General features: G+C 38.3%; 1 protein-coding gene across 1 annotated transcript in view; it reads left to right on the top strand.

The window, feature by feature from the left end:
• PCCA (propionyl-CoA carboxylase subunit alpha) overlaps nt 1–21,432 on the top strand; it is a 292,537-nt gene that overhangs the window by 149,531 nt on the left and 121,574 nt on the right. The window contains exon 18 of the mRNA XM_055802742.1: nt 7,542–7,644. Coding sequence (XP_055658717.1) covers nt 7,542–7,644 — 103 coding nt within the window. The remainder of the gene's footprint in view (nt 1–7,541; nt 7,645–21,432) is intronic.

The following is a 21,432-nucleotide window of genomic DNA, read 5'->3' as shown; positions in this document are numbered from 1 at the left end:
AGAAAGGTGAGGATGTAAGATATTAAATAGGTTTATACCATGTGGTGAAAAGGCAGCCACACCTGACACAATTGGGAACAACAAAAACATAAACCATTCTGCCCTTATTGGTGATAATGTGTCTGTTGGGTCCCTTGGTCACTTGTAAGAAGCTGGGATCAGTTTTACTGACTCAGGAGACCCCTTGCTTTTTGCTTTGTATTTTTGACTATGGAAAGGCACCCTCATCTTTTGTTCTTTTATTCTTGTTTTAATATTTTGTATGGCAATGTTAACCTGTATGTAATCAGTTAACTAATTGCTGGTCAGCAAATTGCAGGATAACAGGAAATTTGTTTTGGGCTATCTGACTTGAACAGTATATGCACATATTTGTGTGCACATACACACATATAAATGGCTGATTAGTGTCCCAGTCTGAGGTAAAGAGTAATATTGTATTAACACATTCTTAAAGATGAGCTTTTACTCTAGACACCAGAAGACAGAAGAAGAGACATTGTCACAGTTCATCATAGAAACTAATGAATGGCATGTGAAATGACTAGACTTTGTTCCTGCTGGATGAAAAGTAGTAGTCTTCTTCCATGTATCAAATACAAGCATACAGTAGCCTTCTTAATGATAAAAACATGCAGATATCATTATTGCAAAGCGTTTGTATTTCAGGTCAAGAATACTTATTCATGAATACTGATTCAAAGCTCACTGAAGTAATTGAGAGCCCTTTTAATGATGTAGTTTGCACTGGATCAGAACCTTCTGGCTTAAAAAAAAGTCAGTGAGTTGAATCAGAGGGTAGTTTTTTAAACTGAAAAATATTTCTGCAAATACAGACTCAAATGGGAACTACTGAAGGCGAACAAGGGTGGTAGGCAAATGATGGGTAGAAGCTCAGCAGGAGAAACAAAGGCAAATTAACTTACGCAATTTAAGTCCTCTACTTTTTCAACTAAATAACCTGGGGTATACTTTGCTAGGAGAATTTGAACATTAAGCAGCTTCATATATCTTAATGTTATTTATAAAAGACATGTAGCTGTAAAAAAAGGTCTGGGATAATCTGAAAATTTAAGAGGAACGTGTAGCCAAAGTGTCTTTGGAAACACCTAGAAGTATGTGCCCTTAACAGTAGGAATCCATACCAACAGTGTTTTAAATTTGGAAAACTTAAGAAATAAAAAAAAAATTCAATGAAGATAGGTGCTATGTTAGTGCTTGAGCACAATCTGGTATGTTTCTTTTGTAAACTACACAATTGGCACTGTTGGTCTACACTGATGATTAAGTAATGAATGTTGGCTGTGTTCTTTCTGGTGACTGCATGAAGTACTGACCCATTTCTTATGTGCATTTTTCTTCAAATATAAATGTTAAGTTTAGCCTTCTTAAGAAGAATAAAATAAGCAATGCTTTGTTTTCCAGTCTCATATTCAAGGGTTTCATAAGTCCTTTATTAGAAGGCTTTTACTATAAGCTAAGAAAAAATTAATTATTAGAAATACCTTGGCAGCTTTTCCATTAACCTGTGATGCCCACTTCAAATTACATCTGGAATGGGAATGTTTAGTAATTTCCATGATTGGGCTTTAAGTCTTTTTCTTCACTTCTTTAAATAAGCATTCATTAACAAAACCAGTTTGTGTATTGCAAGTTATTTTAAAATATTGCTGTGTTGAGATTAACCTTGCTCTGCATATGATTGGTGTGGGAAGACAGCTGCTGTCGTACCCCTCTGTTGTCTATATGAGGGATGGATGACTAGAATGACTGTTGGCAGTGGGTCAGCTGGAGTGGGTTATTGCTCTGAGCACACATGCATGTTTTGGGAGGTGTGTGGATCTGAGGGTAAGTGCAGCAACACTGATTAGGTCAGGTGGCACAGATACTTCTGTCTTAGAGTGGGCTCCAAGCACTTTGCTCACGGAATAAAAATGTTTACCAAACTTGCAGGAGTAGTCCGTACTACTAGATAGAGTATTGCCAGATGAGCTGTTCTCCTACAGCTTCCATATGCTTCTGTACTTCCTAACCTGACTGGTGAGAAAGCAATATATTATCTATTATCCCTATTTTATAGGCACAGAAAGTATCTCTTTTTTCGCAAAGATCCAAGAGGAGTGTTTGAACAAAGAACAAATTAAACTTGAGGATCCTTGGGTTAGTATCCTGTTCGTTGGAGCATTCTTTGTGGTTCAGTCGGTTTCACAGCCAGTCTTTTCCTGGATAACTGTTTCAGTATCGAGACCTTTTTTAAATGGGCCACTCTTCCTGTTTATTAAATGATGTCTCAAATGCTTGGGCAGTCTCTTTGGGAGAGGCATCCTGCGCAAAGAGAAATGGGGTGTTTTCCAAGAGATTATTGCGAAAGTCGTACCAAAACACAGGGGGAAAAATAATTCACTTCTCTTCTAGGATGTTTACCTCATTTGGGGGGAGAGGAAGAGCAGCAGTTCTGATGGACAAACCTTTATGTTAACTGATTTCTAATACAGAAAGAAAGAAAGAGGAAGCACCTCTCATGCAATTGTGTATTGGTTCCAAAGGCTGTGTGTGAAATGAAGGCTCTTGGATACGTTGTGTTTGTCATAATTATATGGGCTGGAGGAAATGATTACTCTGCTTAACACTTAATAAACCACCTCTGGAATACTGTGCTCTGTTTTAACCCCCTTACGCATGTAAGAAGGATGTCAATAAACTTGAGTAAGTCTAGCGAAGAGCCACCAGGGTGGCGGTGGGATTTGAACAGAGGACCTGTGAGGAGAGGCTGGGACAACCAGGCTTGTTTAGCCTGGAAACAAGAAGGCTTTAGGGTGGCCCTAATGGCAGCCTTCTCGTACCTCTTGGGAGGGTTCCCAAGAAGATGAGGCTAGGCTCTTCAGTGAGTTGCACAGCAGCAGAGCCAAGAGGCGGTGGTCATAAAATGGAGATTTTCAAGATCTGACTGCACAAGCCCTTGAGCAACCCAGTCTGAATTTGATGTTGGGGTTGCCTGGTGGGGAGTGGGGGCACAGTGAATAAACTGAAGACCTCCCAGGGTCCCTTCAACCTCAGTCATTCCATGGTTCTGTTATGAATGAAAACACATTGGGACTGTAGAGATGACTTAAATATATGTCTGGAGACTTCTGTTATTTGCTGGAGGGGGCAATGCAGCTTTTCCTGACTGTGTTACTGTTAGAAAGGAGGGGATGATTGGTGTTGATTCCGTTCATCTTCTGCACACTGGAATCTAATTTTTGTTTTAATTTTATGAAGCTACTGGATTATAAAAATTGAATTAACAGCTTGTTTGATTTTCTTCTTTCTGACAGGTGAAGCTAAGAAACATTTCTTGTCTGTCACTAATCTCTTTATAATTCAAAATAGTAGAGGTTTCCTTTCTGTATGCTGTAGCATCCATCCTGTAAGTGATTGCAAGCTCTCTGAGAGACATACTTCTTCACTATTCTGAATGGTTTGAGATTGCAGGTGCAGACAATATTGTCTGGTTTTTTTACCATGGATGGAGCAAAGCCCAGCTGGACTTCAGAAGAAATTAAACTCTTTAATAGCATCCAGCTTTGTTTTCTGTCTACTTGGTGTACATGCCATTTCTAATGGTCAACTTAAAAATCCATTGGGGAAAAATTTGAGCCAGAACAGAACCTAGGAATGATATAAACAATGCCTGTGTTGATATGGATCTGAATTACGCATTGCACTCTCTCTTACCCATTTTTCCTTTAATATTTATTCTTCCCAATCAGAAAACAGTCACTTTTCAACTATTAAGTAACAGACCAGGGTACATAACCAGGGCTTGTTTGATTTTGATTTTTTTTTTTTCCCTCCTGTAATTGATAGTAGGAAACACATTTCTAGGACAAAATGCAAATGAGACTGTTATGGGAAAAATGACCTTTTATGTAATTTAATTTGAAGGTGGTTATGTAAAGTAATTGCATGAACCTTTTTGACTCAGCTTGGGGGATACAGGGATAATATTGATTTAAGCAATCATAACATAGGGAAATGAGAGAAAACGCTTTTTCCTTGCCTTCCTTCCAACCAGGGTTCTGTCATTTAGTAGTAATAGATGCGTGCGATCTAGTTTTAAATAATATGAACAACAGTGCTTCCACTCCTTTACTTGTGACTTAATTTTATAGCATTTAATCCTGTTTTATGTTCACCTTATATAATTCAGCTCAGTGATGATAGTGGTAATGCAGAAGTGTATCCCTGGTTATGCAGAGAGATTTGGAAGCCACCAGCTCCACATTTTATGGTGGAGACAAAATCTCTGTGTAGCCCAGGAGTCTGCAGTGATGAGTGTAGGAAAGAGCAATGGCAGAACTTCCCATGTTGGAAGCTGGGGAACCTTTGCTACACTTATTTTACACCCTGTCATGGCAGCGCTTGGATAAATGCACCAGAGGTAGCTTTGTTACTTTTAAGATTGATCTTCTGCATGGTGAATGTGAAAGGCTGCATTGTTAAATCTTTATTGATTGTGAATATTAACTTATACCTCAAGACACCCAATTGAAATCCCGAAGGGTAGCTTCTAAAGTAAAGTAATACTTGGAGTGAAACAAAGGTATCACTATCTGGAACATTTGTGTATTTCCAAATAAAGTAATGTAATTGAAAGTTTAACTGCAAAATTGTTTAAAATTCTGCTGAGCACAGCAGCAGAGTAAGACCAAAAGGCAAGGGAGACTGGACTGGAGTTCAGGGAACTGAGGCAGTACGGACAGCAGCCTGTCTTGGGTAATAAAGGTAAACTGCCATCCTTAGGAAGCAGCCTTTAATCAAGTTTCCCATGTATGCCTCCAAAGTTATGCTAAGGACGTTCTGTTGGTACTATTGTATCTTTATTGCCAATGACCAAAACCTAATTTTGGTATGTTCTTGTTAACAGTTTATATTATCTCCCAGAAATCTCACACTGGATACTGCAGTCATGACTCGTTTTCTGCTTGCCACATCTGTGCCACAACTAATACAAATAGTGATGAATAGGGGAAGCAGATAATTTTTTTTTCATGTTTGTGATAGTAAAGTGGTGAATGTAACTGTTGATCAGTTGTTAACCTGTTTCAAATTATTGACCTTTGTTCACTATTTGGAGTTTGATTTTTATTGAAGATACAGGGAGAAAATAGTTTTCGCAGCACAGCAAGCGCAAAAGCAGTTATTGATTTCATCCAAGATGAAGGTCGTGCAATAAAACCTTCATATTGGGATCTTCCTGGGTTTACTTTGTTCCTTTATATGAGTTGATATTACCAGTGTGCGTTGGAGCAGGTGGAAACATGCAGTTTTGGTCACATGGACTTGTCATGGGTGTTAGGCAGGGTGACTGAAAAGCAAAGGTTTTAGGATAGATTCCTGATGTATCTTTAGTTGAGATATGTAAACAAATCATAAGTTTTAGATACAGCACTTTGGAAAAATGATCTCAGAGCTTCTTCACTGTGTGTAAACAATTGGAAAATTGGCACATTTCAGAGCCAGATAGTTGATGTTATTACATTGTATAATTATGTAAGGCTTATATGTACACATACGTGTGCCTGTATACACAAATAGTACAAAAGTTCAGCATTTTTTGACTTTGGCTTGTCAATCAGTTTTTCTACTAACTGGCAAAGGAAAGATTGAGTTTCTTTCTCAGGTCAGTTCCTCAACCTCTCAACATTTGTATTTCTACATTAATTTGTTAAGAGTGAAGACAGTTTCCATTTCAAGGCAGATGAATAAACACCGAGCAAAGGAAGTTGCAGTAATCTTTAGCCAGAATACATTGATGTGGACTAAATTAAAAATGGATTGATGCAGATTTTCTGGCTTTTGTTATTTTTAAATTTACATTTTGTGGCCTGTGACAGCTCTTTTGTACTGTTAGCTGGAACTGTAATGCTTGTGTTTCCATCACTGTGGCTTGATTGCATTGCTGAGGTGGACTCTAAGCAGCCTCTTTACCTATCCATATTTAATATTCCCAGTGGAATGGTGTGTCCTGTGCAGAACATGTCCTGTTTTGAAATTGTGCACTTGTTACTGTAAAGTGTGCTGCAGTCCTTTTCAGAGGCCTCCATTCTGGGTTTTCTTGAGGATTGTATTAGTCTTATTTTATGCTACTGATAGAAATTGTCGCTTGCTAGTGACCAGTACCGGGGAATGTGAATTGGCATTACATGCAGTATGGTGGCATTGATGGGAGAGTGGAGATGTGGAAGGGAGCTGCGTTGACTGTTTCTCTGCTGCAGGACTGGAGTGCCCCCCTGGGCAGAGTTGCTCAGGGAGATACAGCTTTCTGAACCCCTTCCCCCTCTCTTTCCCCATCCCTTCATGTGAAATCTGTACTTGCCATAGATGGTGGTATTTGCTGTGATACATACACATAAAGCACTTCTTGAGAGCTGTGTTGTAACTGAGTTTAGCTAAGTCTTTCAATCTTAACCTTTTTTTTTTTTTTTAATATTATGTGTTCTGCTACACTCCTCTCTGTACTTTTGAAACACTCTTGATTTCATTGGTGCAAAATCTCGCTCCTGAGGGTAAAGTTTGCCTCTTCTTCTCCATGACAATTCAGCTTTGCATGTCTTGTCCTCTTCTACATCAACTTTAACTTCCTGCCCCTGCCTTATGGACAGAGTACTTTACTTGTCCTTTAGTGCTCCCTCTCACATCAGTTTTGACTGTTCTGCTTCTCTGGTGACACCAGTCTTGGCCACCTATTTGCCAGCTTTTCATAGCAAATCTGTGTTGTGCAGTTTCTAACCTAAAGATGAGGAGGGCAAAGTTCTGTCACTGTGCTCTGTCTTTTAGCCTGCTGAGTGGACAATTTAATTCCTCGTTAACCTTCACTTTCAGGAGCAAGGCCAGACGGGAGAAAAACTATTTCCAACCACCTTGGTTTGCGTACCTTTTTGTCCAAACCTTTATTAACTTGCCTGCATTCAGACTGTAGGCCACTTCGAGCCATTTTCTGCTTATGAAGCGCCAAAAATGACTTTGACTCCGTTAGTTGCAAACTAATGCTTATACAAATGGCACTAAATGACCCAGGGTTGACGCGTAGTTTTATCCCTGTTTATTTCTGGTGTTTATACTGTTGCGTTATCTCTTTTGTTTGGAAGATCTGTAGCCTTTGCAAGGTAAAGTACTGAGGAAGAATGCTGTATATTTTGAGTAAGTTCTAATGTACAGATGGATTCCTTACCAGCATGAGACACAGTATGTCAACCAATGACATTTCTGTAACAAAAACAAGATGCTGCAGCATCGTTCAGTTTGGGGTTTTTTTAGTTGTCTAATTGTTTTTAACAGAGGTACCAGTGTTAGCAGTAGGGCTAATCTGTATGAAAACATGTGATTTAAACTCTGAAACTCAGAGTGTCTGCTATGCTAAGCCTCCTCTTAGTTTAGAGCGAAAAAAATGTGGGCTTCATGTATAAAGACTGAGCAGTGTGGGTAGTTGTTACTTTTTGTCTGTGTGGTCTGTGTTATCTTAACTTTTTTTTTTTAAACTAATTTCTGAAAACTAGGACACAACTTGACAGATCTTGAAAGAAGAGAACTACTGGCAACAGCAGCATCTTTGTACGTGGCTGAACAACTGAGATCACAGCAATTTCTAGGAACTCAAAGGTAAGTTCATTTCTAGGAACTTAGATGTGCTGATGCATTTTGTTAATGGCATCTTCTCATGCACAAGAGACACTGGTGAGAAACTGCATGGCTTCTTAATATAGTCTTTTTTCTAAATGCAAATGAGCTGTGGCTTACATTTCCCTACTCACACAAGTCATATGTGATTATTTTTATTCTACATATTAGCAAACTAACAGGCACAAAAATGTGTTACGAGCCAGTACAGTAATTAATGCGCATCAGGAGTTTCATTAATGCAAAATGTTGCTGCATTAGTAACTAACCACAAATTGAGCATCACAAATTTCCCATGTGCCCATTTGAAGTGATCTAAGCACTTTGGGATAATATGAATATTCAGCTACAAAGCTTTAAAATATTGTGGATTCATGAATAATTTGCTACCTTGATGAAGAACCTTAGTAGTTTAGGGTCTAATTCTGAAAAGACTTTCTGATGGTAAATGCTGGAAGAGCCAACACCTTGGTTTAAGTGTGGGGTTTTTGGTGCTTTTGTTCCCTACTCCCTCATTCTTTTGGGATCATAGCTGCTAGTAACCTCGGTAGTACTGTTAATTGGCCAGCCATTGCAGTAGCTTGTGTTGAAATATTAAATCACTACTTTTTGGAACAATGTGGTTTTTTCCTCTAGGATATTTCTAGCTTTTGTTGTCCTCTGGCCCATCACTGTCAATGCCTTGAGACCTTGTATTAGAACAACTGAATTTGTGAAACTTGCTTGGGTAGTTGGTGTTTGCAGTAGTTGCATACAGTGAATCATAACTTCAACATGTCTCTTTCTTCTTGCCTCACATTCTTTAATGTTGTTGCGTGCGTGTGTGTTTGTGTGAGAGGGAATTCAGAATGCAGGATAGACATTATTCACATTCCATGCCAGTGGTTTGACAGTGTATTCTATTACTGATTTTACAGTGGTTAGGAATAAATCAAATGTGGTTTCAAGAAATCTTTATTTTTATTTGTACCCGTGAAGATAAATAGTACCATATGGTGTTAAAAAAAAAGTAAAAAAGAAAAAAAGAGACACTTAGGGCAAGCATAACGGCTTTGTGATCCATAGCATATGTAGGGCTAGGTCATTTCTTGCCTTATGCACCTATAGGGGAAAGTAAAGCACCTTTTTATTTCCTTCCATGAGTTATATCCTCTATAGCAAATGGCATAAGGAGAAGAACAGACACTTGAAGGCCACTGTTCTCTAAATAAAAGATGAATGAGGGGAAGTGAGGAGGAGCCTTGATTGTAGTTTTTACTGGCCAGTGTAGGAAGTTAAGTAGTCTGGTACTGCTATTGAGAAGTAATGGATTACTTTGTACTTAGAGTAAGGATAGGAATTGTTGATTTAAGTAGTGATTCTTGAAAGTGCTGTTCCATTCCCTGCTCTAATTTGATTTATTTTTTTTTCCTCTGACCTGTGAAACGTTCTTACTTGCTAGAGAGAAAAGGAGTCCAATTTTTGAAGGATGTTTTAATGTTTTCTTTCTATTGCAACTATTTTCTTTCAATACTAGGTGTCTGTGTATCTTAATAGAAAAGATACATATAACTACTTTAACTGAGATACCAGATATGTAAACGAAGCGTTGCATTGAGCAATCAAACATGGGCATTCATGTCTCTTTGTGCTGCTTTAGGGAAACAAATACACCCCTGCTTTGAAAAAAGCTAGCTTATTTTTGGAGTCCTAGCCCAATTCCCTCACATACATCCCTCCACTCTGAGCAGAGAAGGCAGCAGAGTCTGACCACATGAAGTTTGTAAGACTAGAGTAAGGTCTGATTTTTCTGATTCAGACCAGATTTCAGTGGTGAAGCTAACAAATCTTCTCAGTACAGGGAAGATCACTTTCTCTTGCCATGATGGGGTGTACTTATGTTGAGCTCAGCTTTCAAAGGATGGTCTTTTCTGTCTGCTGAGGCATATGCAGCTCTGGAATGAATCCTTCAGAAGTTGAGCCTTAAAATTTTCTCCAAGTGGTGGCTGAGTGTGGTTCATGTTGAATAGGTTGCGGTTTCAATCCACATACATTGTTAAATCTACTTGTTTTTGTGATAGTAAAGCTGTGTGTTTGAGGCCAAGTAAGGACAAGATAATGCAGAAAGTCTTACTGGTGAGTAACTTCTGAAGAAAACCAAACCCGATAATGATACCCTTTCTGCAAAATCATGCAGCTTCTTCAGAGGAAAAGTCAAAGAAAGGCAGAATGAGGTCAAAGGGTTGTGCAGTCTCCTGGACAGTGTTCTCCATTCCTGAGAGCAGTTAGTGGACTCCCTCTAGAGGAGACTGAGGACCGTGGAGCATGGAAGTTACTGCAGTCCCATCAAGGATCCTTCACAGCATGTCCTTGATTTATCCAGACAGCCTCTGACTTGTTTTTGAAGGTGTTCCATGTCATGGGTACGTTTTAGGGAGCAGGACTGTGGCCATAGAAAGCATATCTTTATTGGTATGACTGCAGTCTGTTTGAAAAATATTAGTAAACAAAAAGTGCAGAGTAGGAACCTGTGCTACTGGCAGCAAATCAAAAAGGCCAGTTGTGATCTTGGATGCAGTTCACTGTGGCAGAATTGGGCGTTTGGAGTCTGTGTGAATTTTAAATCCATGTTGGAGGATGTAAGCAGATTAGACAGACTGTATGCTCCAAAATTGATCCATAACATTCTCCTAATGGTTTGGAAAAGTATGTTGACATGTTGATCATAATTTTCAAAATTTCAGCTCTCTGGCACGATTTATGTTGACAGCATTTTTTTCTTTTGCATGCACTGAAAACAGTTTTTGTGTAAGGAATTGCACTGAATAGTATTTTGAAATCATGCATTATTTCTTCTAAACTTGTCACAGCTGTGAAATAGATAGTTTTCTGCTGAACTTGACTTATATACTTGTCTTTGGTTTTGGTTTGTTTTCTTTTCCCATTTGGGAGCCATATTTATAATATGCATTCTTTTCACAACAGCAGGGGTATTTTGGGTTCCCTTTTTTCCCCGTGATTTATTCAGCCCAAGGTCCGGATTGTTATTCTTCTAGTCAGATAGATAGATAGAAAGAACCATGCTTGGAAGTCTTCGCAGAAGCTCCACCTTTCACTATCAGGGCTACCGAGACTGTAATTAGAGGAAATGCAGCTGAGTGAGATTAAGGAATCTGTCCCAGCCTGCTCCTCCCTTGGTCTCTGCCTTTCCTCTTCCTCCCCCAGGTATGCCAGGGGGTGATTTTGTGGTTTCTACTCTGGTTCTTCTAAAATGACCCGTATTGGTGTTGAAACAGTTTAATAATACTTTATTTTAGATTATTCTGACAGAGGCAGGTGAAGTACTCATGACAAGTGAAATTATTCTGAAAGAGGTACAAGAGTGGGAACGTGTAGCAAAGAGGAAGAGTTGAGCAGAGAATGGCTCGTAAAAGGGATGCAAAGAGTGGGCATTAGCTCTGTGCCGCAGATCAGACTAGTAGCACCTTCATGATGGGGGTTCTCCTCTACGGTTCATGGTATTTGCAGGGGTGTGACTGGAAAACACATACTTTGCAACCCTCTGGGTGACCGAATTATCAACTGTAAGGTTCTTGCTGGAACACGCGCTGATGATCAGTGAGCTATTGCCTCATTAGGATCAAACACCCAACTTTCTTCAGCTAGATTCAATTAGACACGACCCCTGTAGTGGAGTTCTTTGTTGTAGTAGTTTCTGTGGCGTTGAGGTTAATACAGGCCACAAGCCGAAGGCCAGTTTGCCTTTCCTGTGTTAGAATAAATTGTATTATGATTTGGGTGGAGCACCCACAGGTGAGTTTCCACTGTCTATGTTGCTGTGTGCCCCTGCCCTCACCAACAGTCTCCTAGGATTAATTTGCTAACCATTAGCTAGAACAGCTGCTGGAGACGTGTACATGCTCAGAGTTACAGGAATATAGACATTTACTTTTGTGATGCAATTGAATATTTAGAGCATTTTCTGTCATTTTTAAATTTTATTTTATGGTTTGCTGTTTAACCAGTTTTCTTGGGGAGTGGGGTGGTTTGTTTTTTGTGGGGGGTTATTTTTGCTTGGTTTTTTGGAAAGATGATTAGCTAATGAAAATGCCTGGTATTTTGTGAGCCAGTTACTAATGTGAATATTTCACTGTGATATCCAGATAATAGGGGCACGTTTCCTACAGGAAAGAGCCATGAATGATTGATGATTGTTTCATTGTTCAGCTTTCAGTTATTTTACCTAGGACTTTTCCTACTTATTCCATAGTCCAGTTTATTGTGAAACTGGTGCCACCCACAGCTGCTGAACAGATTTACAGCACCTAGTAAAATCCCAAGGTCTCCTAGACAGAACTGGATCTTGTTTCAAGTGGAAACATATTTTGGCTGAAGTGAATCCAGCTTACTTTACATCTGTTTGATGTAGTTAGCCTTTGAGACCAAAAATGATGTTGTACAGTTGAATCTTCACATTTTGGCTTCAGACTTGTTTTCATTAGTGGGTTGGGAGGGGAATAGGAGAGTGACTCTCCAGGTGTGGCTACATCATGCTATCTCATGGGTCTACTAATGTGATGTTTATACTTCTAAACCCAATTGCCTACAGCACTTCCTATGCATTGCTTGTGTTGGCTGCAAAGGGTATTTTCCTAATTTTTCTATGGGTTTTACCCTTTCATCGTTTATGACTTGGAAAAAACCGGTGAGGCTGTATGCCCATATTACCTGATACTACATGCATAAAGATGGTAACACATTGGAAGATGTTTTATATTGCTAGCAAAAAACCTGAAGGTTTTTCTTGCTTGTGTATTTAATAAAGTCGACCGGGATTAGGGAGTCTTGAGTTAAACTCCTGACTATTCTTGTGGGACTTCAGAGAAGTCTGTTAGATTGGGCTTCAGTTTACAAAGAGACAAAATGGCCTTAACACTTCAATGCGTTATTGAGGTTTTGTAAATGTTTATTTATCAATATTATGAAGTATTTTGAGACCTAAAATGGATGATGCTTTATAAGAATAAAATAATAGTTTCACAGGAAGGGTAAGTGTATAGTGAGAAATTACAGATAAAATACAAGTGAGTTTTTGTCAAGTTCTGGAATAGCTAGGCTTTCTGTGTTTTAAAATTCTGAAAATCCTGGGGTCCAGTGCAGTGAACATAACACGACCGGTGAACCACAAGAACAGAAATGGGTATATTTAGCTTTTTATTTATTGAAGTATTGTAGGTACATGTCTAGATTGATTTAGTACTGATCTATTGATGTAGATCCTGCGGTACACTTGGTAATGATGGTTCAGATGCCTGCTTTGCCTTGCCTTGGCATTATTAGGGCAGTAAGGGAGCTGCTCGGAGAGCAGTGGAGTCCCACACCTCTCAGGCATGCTTGCTTTCACATAAACTACACCTATTACCCTGCTGGAGCCTGGGACAGAGCCAGCTATTTGTCAGCCTAGGGCTTCCCCATATGGACGAAACGGTCAGCTGCCCTATAGGAGAGCTTTCTGGCTCTCCTGCACTGCTGGAGCAGCACAAAATAAGGTTATGTTACATTAATTTCAAAAAGAAGGAAGATGATGTCAGGAAAAATCACTGGATTCATCTGAACTGGCCTCTTGGAAAGGGGGAAAGTTCTTACTGGCAGCACAGTCACGGGCACTGCGGAATTACATCAATTGCATGATGTGATTCCTCCCCTGCCCCCGAACTGCAGTAATAACATGAACAGTTATTGCCGGTACAGCTAAATATTTATACTTTGCCTTACCCTACAAATACCCTCTAGTGTGATATAAAGATAAAATACTTTGTTTTCATTTGGTAAGGATGACTTAGTCCAGCCCACTTGCAGCTTTCTTCATTCCCTCGCTTTGGAGTTATGCAGTCATCCTTAGCTCATGAAAATAACACTGTCTTATCCTTACTGTTCTGGTCCCCTGGTCAACAAGTCAAGCATTCTTTTCATGATTTACTGTTATGCCTTTGAAAGGCCTCCATATGTTTATGTAACTACTGCAGCTTCAGACCATCATTCCACTGTGTGTGGGGGGCTTTTTCTTCCCCTCCCCTCCCCCGCCCCATAGTCTAGCCAGGTACTAAGACTTTGTTCTCCCTTTTTTTGTGTGATACCCTTGTTTATAATGGGCTCTCCTGATTGTAACAACAGTCTCATCTCTTTAGGTGTTACTTAATGTTGTTCTTTTGACCTGTCATATATAATTATTTAAATTTTTTTTGTAACCTTGTTTTAATCACTGCTAAACCAGCTGCCCTATATAATATTTTAGCTGCCTTTAGAAGGGTAAATAATACCAGATAACTGAGATTGTTCAGTTACTTATCATGGAAAGAGGATTGTATGTGCTAGACACAAACAAGTAGATGCAAATATATGAAACGGGTAGATTTGGACAGCAGAAATGAACTTTTATATAAAGTACAAAAGTTGAAATGAGACACTTCGAAGTAGAATTTATGACTGTTTCTACAGAATGTATGTGTCCTATTTGTTCTTTGATTGGGTTAAATTAATGGAATCGGAATTAATAACTTAAGTAATATAAAGTATTTATATAGTTGTTTGAAAGCAGAGCCATTGTTCCATATGATTCATGAACATAATTACAGAAACAGAACAGTTTATATGGGAAATTTTCATAGCCTGTTATCCCTATGTCAATTGTAGGGATAAAGGGGTCCTGAGCACTCAGGAATCCATGCTTCCTCAGTCTTTAGAATTGATAACAATTTTGAAATCATAAATATGATAAAAATATGATTAAAAAAAGATAATAAAAAGTTTGAACCATGCTGCACATCTCTTGGGAAGGTCCCCAAAGCACCAGTATGCATCTTGCTGAGGTGATTGCTGGTGGGAAAGCCATTCGCCAAAGTAAATGGGTCTGGCTAAGTCTCTGTTTATTTTTTATTTTCACCATGTCTGCTGGGAAAACAGCAGCTGCTGTAGGAGCTTTATAGCTTCTGTGGCTACTTTTCACTAAATATTGAAACTTGTATTTATGTAGTATACATATGCATTTTCTGTTGTGTTGCCATATTCCTGGCCCTTTTCTCATCCATGCTTTGCTTCCAACCTCTTCTTCTGCAAGATCCCCTCTTTACCACATGACCTCTTTTTCTTTCCTTTACTTTGATCCCTTTGAGCCCAACAATTCTTTCCTCTCATGCAGGTTTACACCTCCTAAACCTGTTCTTTAATATTTGCCTTGTGTGTAAAAAGTGTGCGCATGAAACCATAGAACTAACAAGGTGTGTGCTAATCGCCACATGCTCCCTCATCATTTTACAGCTATTTTTAGCATAGGTTTTCCTCTCCATCTGTATATTTATTTGGAGTTTTGAAGGGCAGAAATGAAGTTGTGTTGGAGATTTTTATGGAAGGGCAAAGTTTTTTCTTTACTTTGTGGGACGCTAAGCTCAGTAAATGCAGGTGTAACTGCATTCATGTGAGAAGTTTTATTGATGTTTCTTTCCTAGGATTGCTAACATAAAAATGATAAGCATGAACGTCAGCACCTTGCCTTGTGAAGTTCCTTGAGGCACTGATTGTGTCCTACTGTTTGTTTATGTAGTGTATAGCTTATTCTGGATGCTGTTGCAGTAGAAATGTTGTCAACAAAATATATGGGAAGAAAAAGTCTTTCGCATACTTTTACATGTATGTGTCTTGATTTGTCCATTCTTTAGCATGCTCGCTTCATTCATGGTTCACAAAGGCTGTAGTTAAATATAAGATATTGATTGAAGGGATAGATAATTCATTTATACCTTTGTTATCGAGTATTACAATTTTCAACCGTTTCTTTTTTCCTTTGATTCAACTGCAAAAGTGGGATGGGACACAGAATGGCCTCATTATTGTAGGAGTATTTCTCTGTTCCCTGCAATGATTCCAAAAGCTCTTGCACACTTCATCAGTATTATTGTAATTCTTTGGCTGCAGGATATTTGGCAGCTGTTGCACCCCACTGGCAAATCCTATTCAGACTTCACTTCCATTCACCATTGCCATTGGAGAATTGATTTCTCTCTCCTCTGCTCTAACCTTTCCCAATTCATTTTGGATTGTTCAATGTGAAACATTTTAATTTCATATCATACAGCCATTCAGCTCACAATCCTTTTTTAACCTGTCACCAGGGTAACAGCATAGCATGCTTTCTTTAGGCAATCAAGATTTTATTTCACATGCTTAATGTTGCATTAAATGTTTGCATTTTGTTTAACCCTCTTAAATACTTTGAACTGTGAATATATTTTGCAGAGTAATGAAGTCTGATTTCAGTGTCAAGACTTCACAGAAATTGCCTTACTTAAAATAAAAAACTAAGAAATCAGAAGATGAATACAGTAATGAGAAGATTATTAATAAAAATCCCAAATGGCTGAAAGAGGCAAGCATGCATAGAATGGCAAAAATATTTTTCTTCTGGCAAAACCTTCCAGAAGCTTATATTACAATTTTTAGACCTACACTTCAGGATTACTTTTACCTGTAAGTGCTTGTAATCAAATAAATGCAAATATAGGATTAACCATCCAATAACATGACTTTAAGAACGGAAATGTCTTGCCTTTAGATGTCAACCTGCTTCAAACTGCTTGCCAGATATGTGTGTGGAACTGTAAGCTGAATAGCAAGTGATTTATATACACCAGAATTAGAATTTATTGGGATGATGCAGTTGATTAAAGAAATACAGAATTTTGAAGTGTCTGTTTTTTCTGTACATGCAAATCGTCATGGCATGAAAAGCAGGCTATACTCATTTTATTGGAAATAAGAATAATAATGAATTTAGAGTATGTTATCATAAGTGATTACAAAAATTAAATGAAATGGACATCTCCATATATGAAAAAGTGTTGATGTCTTTCAACTGTGACCTTACAGAGCAAGTCCTGCTTGGTTTGGTAAAGGAATAGGACCAGCTAGGTTTGTCCCCATTTGTTTAGCTGGAATTTAAAAAGTCTGTAGGAGATGTCCTTAAAACACCCAGATTTTCATATCCTACGTCTATGATTATAATTACGGGGTTTTATCTGTCATTTTCTAGTCTATTATGTAGCTATAAAAGGGGGGGGGGGGGGGGGGAGTGCAAAATTTATTTTAACATGAGTGAAACTCAAGAAGATGGCAATGCAAATAAGCCCAGACTTTACTTACTTACACTGAAATAAACCCACTGTAATAAAAGCACTAATAATACACATTTTAACACATAGGAATACTAATTTTACAGTTTCTTATTTGCAAAATACGTCATATATTTGTAGCATTGTTTTAAAAAAACAAATACAGAGTGTTTGCATTGCATTACTGTACTAGCTGAAGTGTTTGAGTTTGCATTTGATATAGCTCTTTTTGGGGAGATGGCTGCTTATTATAGATCAGACCCATACAGTTGACTTTGTTAGAATGTTCTTTCAACAGCATATAACTAACTATACAAGGATAGACATGCAGTTTCTTCTATTAATTTCCAAGCTTTCTGTCCACTTTCCTTTTTTCCCCTAGTTGTACTATAAGCTACCAAATATTATTACCTGCCAAAAGAGGTTTGGCAGTGTTTTGTTACTGAATTTTGCAAAAGGAGCCAAACATATGGTAGCAGTTAATTTATTGGTTCTTCTAACCTCAAGGGAACTCTTACAGAGAGCATATTACCTTTTTATCTAACACATTTTAAATAAAAGAGCTGTGGCTTGACATTTGATATGCCAGTATAGAAGCTAACATTCAGTGCGGTTATGCTCAATTCAGTCTTGTTTAAGGATAAGATTGAAAGTGTAAACATACAAGATTGAGCTAAGACTTCTTTCTTTTCAACTTTTAGAGAGGCAGGTCACTTCTGCTTAGTTTTAGAGAGTGTGTGTGTGTTTAATTGAAAATATTGAAGAAACATTTTCACAAGAAAAATGAGTCTTGCTTTGTCTCAGAAGTCTTAGAGAGCTCTTTATTCACTTTCTTGTTCAGATATTCCTGGTATGTGCATTAACAAGTGATAATAAAAAGCGCAGTATTTTCCATTTCTTTATATGTAAGAACACAAGCCTTTTTGTTGCTTTGTGACAATGCAGATTTGTGTGATTCTAATGGGAGAAGTATTTGAGAGGTTACACTGGTAATTGTGCTGCTTCACTATCTGGGAGTTGAATCTCATGGCTGAGATTTGCACAACTCAAAATCAGTGATTTACATTTGAGGTATCGCTCTTTCTTCCACCTTAGATGCTCTATGTTTTTGTCTTTGTAACCTGGTGTTCTGAATCTTAAAACTGCATGGGTATGTCATCGTATTTCAGAGAGCATACTTGGGATAGATAGCGCCTTAAATAAAAAATATCCTGTTTTGTGTTGGCTCATAGTAAGTATTTAAAGGCCTGGATATTTTCCCCTGAATCTGTGTTGAGAACACTCATATGACTGTTCCTTTTGTGATTATGGACGAATCTTTAATATCTTCCACAGACCATTCTTTAGTGGTTTACTTCTCTGTGTAATTAGATGTGGTGCTTGGAGTTTGTTTTGGCTGTGGCTTCCCTTTAACATGTATCTTCAAAGCCTGTAGTGTGAGAAAGACTGGGCAGGAAGAACAGCGCAGGACCCGTTCTTTTGAAAGCAGGGATGTTTACCTGTTGACTTAGAAAGGAGATGATGACAGGTCCTTATCCTGTCTCTCGGTGGTGCTTTGTAAAATTGGTCTTGCTGTAGGTAGTAGTGTGATGATAAAAAGAATTTATTTGCCTATTGCGTTCTAGATTTAAAAAGCACTTCAGAAAAATCTGGCGTATTTGTTAAATTTTATCCTTCTCAGGCTTTATGCTTTTGTCTTTACCCCAGTGTTGTGGTACATATTTCTGAGGCTCCTCTCTCTGCCATGGGTGGTGATGCCTTGGTCACATAGTAGTGATTTTCTCCAGGCCCTGCTGCCCATTCTTCTGCAAAGCACTGAAATTTAAAGCAGGTCCTCATCTGGCTGCACCCAGCCCTTAATGTGCTTAGATAAGGGAGATGCCATAAACCAAGAGCTTTTCTATGTTCACTTCCTTGAACTAGTGAGAGCACTTCTCATCTAATTCCTACGTTTTCCCCACACCCTGCTGCAGCAAATCCTTTTTTCTCGTTACTCTTATCCTCAGGCAAATCACAGTCATTTTAAGATGTTTATTAATATTAAGTCCACTTTATTCCTCTATTAGTTGTGATTTTTCCACTCTTTGATCTTGGACATTGCATGTCTGTCTCTACTACAGGCTTCGTTTTCACAAGTTGTAACACCTATTAAGTGAACTGTTCTGAGTGACTTGAGTGAATCTCCATTCCAGTGATTTCCAAAGTTGTGCTAGTCTTATGGCTACTAAAGCTTCAGGCACCTTACACTGGGTATTACATCACCATTCCACAACTCTCTTAAACTTCCTCAGCTTTCAGTCATCTGTATGTGTCTTCCCTGAAGCAAGGGTTAGTGAGAGCTCATAGCATTTTGCTGTTTCACACTTCAGAAAAGTTGGATTGCCGTGAGAGATGCTTGTGTGCACAGCCTGTAAAGGGAGCACAACTCTTCAGAAACAAGGCCAGCTCGTCTCACACAGGAAGGCCCAGAAGGGCCTGCAGTCATTTGCATTTTAGGGAAATTATGTTGGATATGGAGGAGACGTTTGGCTTAGAGAAAACATGGCTGTTGTGTGTGAGTTCTCTCAGCAGGAGAGCACAAAGGAAGGGTTGGGGTTGAAGGCGAAGTTGTGAGAACCGTTTCTGAACATCTTCTGAAGGTATCCTCTCTCAGCTGCCGTACACTACTTCTGAAGGTGTATTTTGAAAATACTTTGGCTCTTCCCTTGCTATTTGGTTTGTTTCTTTACTGTTTATTGATAGTTTTCTATGTAAATTTTCAGGAGATACCGGTGGGTATAGTTGCAGACACTGGATCAAAACCAGTAATGTATGCCATGTCATGTTTGTGCAACAGCTTTACTTTTACATTTTCTGTTCAAAATGTGTCTGTTTTTTCTGTATCAGAAAAAATAGTCTTTTTGAACATCCTTTTGACCACAGACAAATTGTTTACTCATAGTTGTTTATAGAATATGAACATTCACAGAAAAATACAGTTATACATATTAGCTTGCTAAGAAACAGTACTGTATTTTTAAACAATGTGCCATCATATTCATTAATAATTGGATGTGTAAGATCTCACGTTTAAGAAAATGTGTTTTCTATAGCATATAACAATGTTCCTATATTATACAAAGGTGTGTATTATATATATTCTAAATGGGTCATGTTATTTATATATATTATGTGTGAAAAATGTTTTGAATTTAGGAAATTTATTTCTTTGCCTTGTGAATTATTGAACTACCTTGATTAGTGCTAATTGTCTTGGTGAAAGGCAAGGAAGGAGAAAGATTTTCTAGTTAAGTACGTTGTAGAAGTGTGACTGCATTCTTGTACTATTTTCATACCTTATTTAACTATGTACTGTTGATCATTAAATATTGGAGTAGATGGGTATTTGGGCCACCTAGTATGGCCATTTTTATGTCCCCATGGTATATTGATCATGGTTCTTCCAAAATAAGCAGAAGGAAATCTAAGTAGAATCCACTTTGTGTGAAACTTCATGTGCAGTTGTGTTACTGCCACTCCTTGGGTCCATCCCACCTACACAGCCTGGCTTCTCTACTTCAGCTTTTGTCAGCAGAAAGCTTAGTGGGCAAAAGTCTCTTCTATTAATACCGAGATGAGGCCCTAGTTGTTACCAATTTTTTTGTCCTTCACAATCAACCCTAGTTTAACTGATAATTTATTCTGAAATTCATTCACATCTGATGCATATAACTTCAGCTAAGTAGGAAAACGGCACACAATTTTTTTTCTTACTGGCTTTCTTCTCTTTTACTTTTGAGACCGTAATATGAACAATGACAGGGTCCTATTAAAAGGATGAAAATATATGGAGGGCAGTAGAGATTTATCTTTTGAATACTCGTGACTTTGTTAAATAACAATTTGAGCCTGGGTTTCCGTGGCCCAGATTCATAGTGCCTAAGTAATGTAAAAAATACAGGTAAGCGTCACCTAAAGGTGATTCAGCCTATCTGAGGTCTAACTCGTTGTGGAGAGGCACCTTTCTCTTTCCATTATTATAAAGGGAGAAGATGGTTAATACCAGGTGGTGAAAGCTCAGTGGTGCAAACTCTGGATCTAAGTTGAAAGTGCAGTAGAAGAACTATTGAAGGCAGTGAGTCACTGGAGCTCTGCTATTTGCTATAATTGTCCAGACATGGAAAACTAGTACTTTTTGAAGATATGCATGTTTTACGTTTTTAATGAACTCTTGGGGTTTTTCTCATCTGATATTTTTTTCTCTCTTTAACTTAACAGAATTAGTGGCATTGATTTTTTTCTGTAGGAAGCTAGTGCAGAAGAAATTGAGAACAAAGCTTTAGAGTCTGTGAAACATGCCACATTTTTTATATGTTAGGGAGAGGAAGTAGCTGTCACATTGCCTGTTGGAAACTGGCTTGAGCACCTCTAGCCTAATGCTCTAATCACATTTGTCTGTGGTTTGGTGGATACATCATTGATATTAGTGCTGTCACTCAGCACTAGTTCTTGTGTATGCGGTAAAGAAGCATCTCTTTGAAAAGCTAGTCACTGTCTAGAAAAACATATTGTTGCAAATCAATCACTGCTCTTGGTCAGTTTCTGTTTCTTACACTATGGCACATAGGATGGCTAGTAAGGGAAAATC

This window comes from Falco peregrinus, chromosome 4, assembly GCF_023634155.1.
Source record: "Falco peregrinus isolate bFalPer1 chromosome 4, bFalPer1.pri, whole genome shotgun sequence".
NCBI classification, from domain to species: domain Eukaryota; kingdom Metazoa; phylum Chordata; class Aves; order Falconiformes; family Falconidae; genus Falco; species Falco peregrinus.
The sequence above is the reverse complement of the archived record's forward strand: the minus strand, read 5'-3'. Positions and strand labels throughout refer to the sequence as shown.